Here is an 8016-nt window from a genome sequence, read left to right as displayed (position 1 = left end):
TGAGAAAAATATTCTTTTAAAAATCTACGCCTTGTTGAGTCTTGAGAAAAATATTCTTTTAAAAATCTACGCCTTGTTGAGCCTTGAGAAAAATATTCTTTTAAAAATCTACGCCTTGTTGAGCCTTGAGAAAAATATTCTTTTAAAAATCTACGCCTTGTTGAGCCTTGAGAAAAATATTCTTTTGAAAATCTACGCCTTGTTGAGCCTTGAGACAAATATTCTTTAAAAAATCTACGCCTTGTTGAGCCTTGAGAAAAATATTATCTTAAAAATCTACGCCTTGTTGAGCCTTGAGAAAAATATTCTTCTAAAAATCTACGCCTTGTTGAGCCTTGAGAAAAATATTCTTTTGAAAATCTACGCCTTGTTGAGCCTTGAGAAAAATATTCTTTTAAAAATATACGCCTTGTTGAGCCTTGAGAAAAATATTCTTTTAAAAATCTTCGCCTTGTTGAGCCTTGAGAAAAATATTCTTTAAAAATCTACGCCTTGTTGGGCCTTGAGAAAATTATTCTTTAAAAATCTACGCCTTGGAAGCCTTGTTGAAGCCTTGAGAAAAATATTCTTTTAAAAATCTACGCCTTGGAAGCCTTGTTGTTGAAGCCTTGAGAAAAATATTCTTTTAAAAATCTACGCCTTGGGAAGCCTTGTTGAGCCTTGAGAAAAATATATTTTTTTAATCTAGTTGAAATTTAAAGTAATTTTATTTATCCATTCAATTCTTTTACTTTCCAAAATAACATCTGCTTTAAACACCACTGTTGGTGCGAATCCAATCACGAACATAAGACACTCTCGAATAAATACCAGGATATTGGGGACGAGCGCAACCATAACCCCATGACACCACACCAACCAAAACACCATCTTCCGTTACCAATGGACCACCTGAATCACCCTGGCAGGCATCCTTACCACCTTCAGTATAGCCGGCACAAATCATACGTTCCGTAACACCACCAAATCTCTGATATTTTTCCGAACATTCTTCTTGATTGAAAATGGGAACTTCAGTTTGTCGCAACCAATTACGACGTTCGAATATATTTTTGGTGCTACCCCATCCGGTAACCTTACAATTATCACCTTCCTTGACATCTTCTTTGGTTTCTGGTAGCTTGGCGGCTTGTTTCGTTTCATCGAATTCAATTTCACGCGATAATTTCAACAGCGAATAATCATAGTCCACATTGGAGGTATTGAATTTTTCATGTTGAACAATTTCTGCAACATCTATGAGTTCTCCGCCTCGTGCATATTCGGAGGTACCCAAGCGTACCTTGAGACGATCAGCAGTTTTACCACTGCAATATAAATTAAATATTTATTTTGTTTTTTTTTTTATATCTTCCAAACTTACTAAGTACAGTGGGCCGCGGTCAAAATCCACTGCTTCGAGATAATGGAACCACCACAAAAGTGCGAAGATGTTTGCAGTGATACTTGATGAGGTGCCTCTTTGATATTAATGCGATGACCACCAACAATGCGACCATCCAAACGTGGTATACCTTCAATATCCTTTTGCTCCAAAACTCTACCCCGGACACCCATTAGGGATAATACCGATAATGTTACCATTAACATGTTCATTGTGGAAATTATTTCTTTAGTTAGTTCTTTTCTTCGAATGTGGTGAATTGGTACTGTTGTTTTAACCCAAATCCGCAATGGAATTTATACAAATGATTCAATTTAATCGAATTCATGTTTCATTGCAGCTCTAACCTCATACAGATAAAAAATACCCGACTTTCATTGCAGTTCCGCTTGGCACCACCCGCATTTATTTACTTTAAATTTTTGTTGTATGTTTAGCAAATGCGATTGTTGCACCAATAGACCCTAACGGTACTTAACACAATAATTATCTAACCGCTCGATAATTGTGTCAAGTTTAGTGGGAAACTATCAAACACCATGAGAACTATAACCGGTAATTTCTTTCAATTAAAGGTTCTCATGGCTTCCCAAGGCGTAGATTTTTAAAAGAATATTTTTCTCATGGCTTCCCAAGGCGTAGATTTTTAAAAGAATATTTTCCTCAAGGCTTCCCAAGGCGTAGATTTTTAAAAGAATATTTTCCTCAAGGCTTCCCAAGGCGTAGATTTTTAAAAGAATATTTTCCTCAAGGCTTCCCAAGGCGTAGATTTTTAAAAGAATATTTTTCTAATGACTTCCCAAGGCTATCAAGGCGTAGATTTTTAAAAGAATATTTTTCTCATGACTTCCCAAGGCTATCAAGGCGTAGATTTTTAAAAGAATATTTTTCTCATGACTTCCCAAGGCTATCAAGGCGTAGATTTTTAAAAGAATATTTTTCTCATGACTTCCCAAGGCTATCAAGGCGTAGATTTTTAAAAGAATATTTTTCTCTTGGCTTCCCGAAGCTATGTTCCCACGTTGACCTCTGAATGATTGAATAAAAAACATTCGTTCGTTGTTTCTTTAATTATTTTTTCATTTCGTTAACCAATTATGCTTTGCATACAGTTCCTGATTTTATTCTTCATATAAATAAAAAGAAAATAATTTGTAAGTAATGTTTAAAATAAAGGGTACCGTAAAAAACGCCATATTTTACTCTACAACATAAATAAAGTGGCGGCCTACAGGTATGGAAGCACCACTTCCCTCTTCAATCAAAGTAATACTTTGTTTCTCAACATCGACCACCAGAGAGCCTTCAGTCAATAGAGATTTGCCAGTTTTGTAATCCTGGAATTCGGGCATTTTACGATGGCCCATAACAGGGTCATCATAACGCCAGATTTTCAAGGTTGATAAATCAGCTAAATTGGAAATGAAATACAATTAAAATTTAAAAAATGAAAAGAAAAAATGCTTGACTTACCCTTAAAGCCCAAAATCTTAGCCAGTTTTTCTTTTAAGGTCTTTGTCGTTTCACCCTCTGAGACCACGGCATTTACTTGGAACAACCCTGACCTTTCAACGGGATTGGTAAACACCACCGGTACATGTGGCGCCACGGTAAATGTTATAAACGGATTTCCAGGCCTTACTTCCTCGCGTGTCTTTTCAGGAGCGGCAGGATCATCGGTATATTTAATTTCCAAAGCCTCAATATCTAAGGTATTCTTCAAATAATCTAAATTGTCTAGAAGCACCTGTCGTTCATCGAATTCCAAGGACACTGCCATGGCAGCCAAACCTTTACCACTTTCAACCTTTTCGCGGATCATCTGGGCGAATGGCATAACACGTTTCATATATTTCTTAAGGATTTCCTTTTGTCCTAGGGTAGTGGAAATCAGTTTGTTATCCGGCAGGCAGTTGTTGTTGGCAGTATACAATTCACGCATAGTATTCAATACACACGATTGCCATGGTGGATAGGTTTTGGCAACCCAGGCAACAGCACGATTGGGTTTAGCTGATGTTGGATCAACGGCCTTTTCTTTGCCACCCTTGCCCTTGACTTGCAGCAAATTTTTCAAATTCAAACGGAATGCATGGGCTGCTTCCATCAGATATTCAGAACACATAATGTCCGTTTCATTGATGGGACCAACTTCAGGCCAGCTGGCTAGGAGTATGGATTGCTTATTACCCAATAGACCCCAAACATGTTCAGCAACATGAGGACAGATGGGTGCCATAAGCAAAGCTTGACGGCGAATGAATTCAAAGACCAAATCGGCATGCATTCCTTGGGCACCACACAATTCACGATACTTGTCACGGGTCAATTGCAATTCATAGAACCCGGAACGCAGGGCTTCCTTGAATAACATTTTCTTATAGAATTCATCCGTCTGTTTTGTCTTCAAGTTCATTTCACTAATGAACACCTTGTCGTTGAAGGTGTGGTGCGCATCTTTACGCATGGCAGGGCGGGCAGCAATCATCTCCTTAACCCATTCAATGAAAGTGTAGAGACGCAAAATACCAGCATCAGCGGTGGCTTCAACAAAGTTGGCATCTTCCACACTGTCACCAGCATCAGCCAAACACAGACGCATGCCATCAGCAGAAAACTTGTCCACAGCTTCGTGTAGAGTCAAAAAGTTACCATCGGACTTGGACATTTTTGCGGAATTCAAAAGTAAATGACCATTGACACGCACACCTTTGGGCCATTTGGTTTCATCCTTAGGCCACATGGCGGCATGATTGTAGAGCATAAAAGTCAAATGGTTTTGTATCAAATCCTTGCCTGATACTCTCAAATCCATGGGGTACCAGTATTCAAATTCACGTCTCAAAATGTCCAGTTTTTCCTTTTGAATGCCACAGTTGTGGGGATAGGGAGTTTCCTTAAAGAAAATGTAATCCCACACAGCGGAGGTCATCTCCTCGGCCATAATGCCCAAGGGGCTGGGTTTTTCACCACGGAAAGAACCACCTTGCAATAGATGAACCACGGTGTAGAAGGCCATGTAGATGGTGGAGTCGGACAAAGATTCAATCAACCACTGTTCATCCCAAGGCAATTTGGTACCCAAACCATAAGTACGCGAGCAAGCATATTCATGCAACCATCCAAGGCAGTGTTCGAAATTATTTCTAGCCTCTTCGTGGAATGTTTCCATTTGTGACAAAATTTTCTTAGCTTGTCCTTGCCACTCGGTTTCGCCATAATTCAAATACCATTGATTGCAGAGGGCGACAACACATTGATCACCCGAACGTGAAATAATGGTCTTCTCCGGTTCATAGTAGATATCAGCCTCTTTGGCGTTGACCAATTGCTTTTGCAAATCCTTTTTCACATCCTGTACCTTTTTGCCCTTGAAATCGCCCACCAACATTACGCCATCATAGAAACCTTTAAGGTAACACAATTCCTTGGCTTCCACCAATTTATCCTTGTCATTTTGAGACTGAATCTTAAATTTCTCGTAGGCAAATTTGGCACACAAGTTACCCAAAGTGGGGACCTCAATGATTGGGATGGGTTCATAGGGTACAACCATTTCATCGGTAAGACCATATTTTTGACGGAATGCCTCCTTCTTTTGTAAATCCAGCAAGGCGGCATAATCATCGGGAGAGTCGGAGGGGACAGAGGTAACAACACCGGTACCCTTATCTTCCTTGATCGACAACATGGGTAACGTGTAAATAACTTTGTGACTGGTCAAGGGGGAAGAGAGAGGAGTGCCTAGCAAATCTTGACCTGTCAATTCAAGAAGCTCTTCTACTTGACCCTCAACAGCGGTAAAGCCTTGGTAGGACATGTTGCGGGCAGCACGGCGGGTGCTTACCCAAACTTCATCATTGCGTGTTGTCTTCCAGGCAATGTATTTGATATCGGGATGCAGCCAGCAATTGGTTTGACCATACATGGTTTCAGGCCTCAAAGTGGCAGCCACCAAATAAACGGGAGCCTTAATAGAACTATAAAATAAATTTGTCTTTTGCTGGTGGGTTTCAATAGGGGAAAATGTGAAAAAATCATTACCTCAATTTTCCTTTGTTTTCCAATACCTTCATTTTAATTAAGGTATATTCCTGGGGACCCACACCTTCACCCGTCGAACGATCATGATCCATACAGGGTTGTCCATCCTTAGGTGAGTAAATTGTATAACGTTTGCCATACATAACCTTACCACGATTTTTTAAATGGACAAATTGCCAACGAACAAAGGAATCGAAGAATGGATTTACATCTGTGGTAATGAAGGTGCGGCGCCAATCCACCTGGAGAAGAGTAAGCAAAGGATATTATTAATATTACTAATACAAAGAAGTGAATATTTTTTCTTACATGCACACCAATCCTCTTCAAATCCTTCACAGCCAATGGAGGGAAATAGTTCAGCCAATGTTCGGCATGAGCAAACTCCTTAATCTCCTCATCCTTTAGACCCAAACTTTGCATAATTTGCCATTGATATTTGGCCGAACCGGTTTTGGCCACAGCCTTACTCTTCTTACCCTTCGATTTATCCTTAGGCACCTCAGCTTGAACTTCCACAACTGCCGCTTCCTCCTTGACGGCAGGAAATTGTGGTGGATAACCAAAATCTTCCATTTCCCGTTTCAATTTATCGGCACATGCCTTGATCGGCATACCGGTACAATGGAAACCAAATGGCCAGAGTACACGTTTACCCTTCAGGCGATGATAACGTATGGCATACTCAGCTTTGGACAGCGAAAAGGTGTGACCCAAATGCAAACGTCCATTCATATAGGGGAAGGGAAAGGTGACCATAAACTTTTCATCCAACGATTTCCTTGGCTCCAAGGGAGCATCTGTTTCATGCAAATGTTCCTTTTCCCATCGTTGTTGCACTTCCTCTTCGATTTTTTGTAAATATTCTACCTTAAAGGTACCTTTACGTTCGACAGCAGCCTAGAGGGGAGAAATCGATTCAAATTATTATTCATAAATTTAGAATTTATTGCATCAGATTCGTAGAAATGGGACCATCATGAGCCGGGTACAAAGCTAAAGCTCAATTTAGCACGTTGCTCTATGACTCAATCCCTCAACGACTTTCTCCGGTGGAATGTGTTGTTACTCACCATTTTTATAACCGAATATTGTTATTAACGGTTGTTGTCGTAGTTTATAATATTTTTTTATTAATTACACTAAATAAAACCAAAAAATCTTAGTAATAAAAGTGCAACGTGTTGTCCGGCCAACAACAGATGGATGTAAAGCAGAATACAGAGTGGGAACGGTTCTGTTGACGGCGGCAGCTTTTTCCAGTTACTAAACGGCTAAGAGGCAAAACACAATAGTAACGGTTTGCATTGGGCGTCTCAGCGTTGTTGAGTACACCAAACAATCGTTTATCTCTCTGATGCGTAAAAAATCGTGAAACTTTAATGATCATATTCAAAAATTCACATCTGAAGATTTTGGAGATATGATTATTGAAATAAGTAAATAATAATGTAATTTAATACCTAAATAATAATAAAAATAGGAGTATAAAATAAATAAATAGAAGATGTAACCATAAATGTTTATTGAAATGATTAAAGTCCAGATTCAAATATATTAAAAAAAAACAATATTCCAGACTCGTAGAATATCATTTTTATTCTTTCAGATATTACTAAAGGTAACGCTAAAGTTCGGGTGAGTACCAAGGCTTTGTCGCCGTTTAGGGCGATGGAAAAGAATTTGATCATAAAAGAAAGGAATTAAGAAAATAAAAAGTGTCAATGAGAATAGAAAGGTTAGGGCTGGTAGCTCAACCGTGACAAGTTTTTGGCAGAGCTATAAATGATGTTTTGTCCTATATCGGAAAAATGTTAAAGATTTTATTTCATATCCACTAAACATTAGGTGCCTACTGCATGGGTCTTTGGATGGCTAGATGCCCGATCGTTTCCACCTCCTCTCCATCCTCACTTTACCAGCAGTTTTCCACCTCATTAAATTCGGATTTTTAACGGTTGGATCCTCCATAGATTCTTGTTGTTGTTGTAGCAACAGAATACATGCGGTGGGTCATTCAATGACTGGTTCTGCTTCCTCTACCTCCAAATTCAAGAATGTTGCAACTTGAACGGGTTGCGTCCATAGTCTCCTTGATCTAGGGGTTCACGCTTATACCTTTCGACCTCTCTCTCTCTCTAGATCATGAAGATTTTCTTGACGTGTCTGGGGGGGAGTCCTGTCCATAAGACTATACCAGGGGTGTTCCCGACGATAGAATCCAAGCAAGTACTGCATCGACAACGTGTAATTGTGTCGATGGACGGGTAAGATCTTCATCTCCTCATGAAGATGTTCCACTGGAGTCATGAGGAGACGCCCTGTTGCACTTCTCAGAGCAGCATTCTGGCAGGTTTTGATATTCTCCCACTGCGTATCACTTACATTCGCGAACCACACTGGCACCGCATAGCTTACCACTGACCGGCCTATTGATTTGTAAGAGGTCAACAAGGTTTCTTTGTCAGCGCCCCAAGTGCTGCCGGTAAGCGACTTGAGGACCTTGTTCCTACTTCTAAACTTATCGCATAAAGAGTGACGAAGGCTGTCGAACGTTACTCCCAGTATCTTGGGGTTGTTGGTGGTCG

General features: G+C 39.8%; 2 protein-coding genes across 2 annotated transcripts; both read right to left on the bottom strand.

Moving 5' to 3' along the window:
* Positions 1 to 751: 751 nt before the first annotated feature.
* Positions 752 to 1596, bottom strand: LOC133331070 (trypsin-1-like). Its single transcript, XM_061539476.1, has 2 exons — positions 1364 to 1596; positions 752 to 1307 (listed from the first exon to the last, which is right to left on the bottom strand). The coding sequence occupies exons 1-2, from the start codon at positions 1594 to 1596 to the stop codon at positions 752 to 754; spliced, it is 789 nt and encodes a 262-aa protein (XP_061395460.1).
* A 987-nt stretch (positions 1597 to 2583) lies between these two features.
* On the bottom strand, positions 2584 to 7839 carry LOC133331069 (leucine--tRNA ligase, cytoplasmic-like). The gene is made up of 6 exons (XM_061539475.1): positions 7814 to 7839; positions 6696 to 6834; positions 5738 to 6328; positions 5429 to 5670; positions 2858 to 5364; positions 2584 to 2795 (listed from the first exon to the last, which is right to left on the bottom strand). The coding sequence occupies exons 1-6, from the start codon at positions 7837 to 7839 to the stop codon at positions 2584 to 2586; spliced, it is 3717 nt and encodes a 1238-aa protein (XP_061395459.1).
* Positions 7840 to 8016: the final 177 nt, after the last annotated feature.

The sequence above is a fragment of the Musca vetustissima genome, unplaced genomic scaffold (genome assembly GCF_032173495.1).
Source record: "Musca vetustissima isolate MV318-11 ecotype Yass unplaced genomic scaffold, APGP_CSIRO_Mvet_v1 utg163365, whole genome shotgun sequence".
NCBI lineage: Eukaryota > Metazoa > Arthropoda > Insecta > Diptera > Muscidae > Musca > Musca vetustissima.
Note: the sequence above shows the minus strand (reverse complement) of the source record. Positions and strands in the feature narration are given on the sequence as shown.

Excerpts from the sequence above, each read along its gene's own strand:
- LOC133331069 (XM_061539475.1), bottom strand. The coding sequence starts at position 7,839 with ATGCGGTGCCAGTGTGGTTCGCGAAT. Across the intron at positions 6,835-7,813 it reads TGCCAGTGTGGTTCGCGAAT|ATGTGAATTTTTGAATATGA; the intron begins GTAAGTGATACG and ends CAAAATCTTCAG. Across the intron at positions 5,365-5,428 it reads GAAAACAAAGGAAAATTGAG|TTCTATTAAGGCTCCCGTTT; the intron begins GTAATGATTTTT and ends TTTATTTTATAG.
- LOC133331070 (XM_061539476.1), bottom strand. The coding sequence starts at position 1,596 with ATGAACATGTTAATGGTAACATTATCGGTATTATCCCTAATGGGTGTC. Across the intron at positions 1,308-1,363 it reads ACCGCGGCCCACTGTACTTA|TGGTAAAACTGCTGATCGTC; the intron begins GTAAGTTTGGAA and ends TTTATATTGCAG.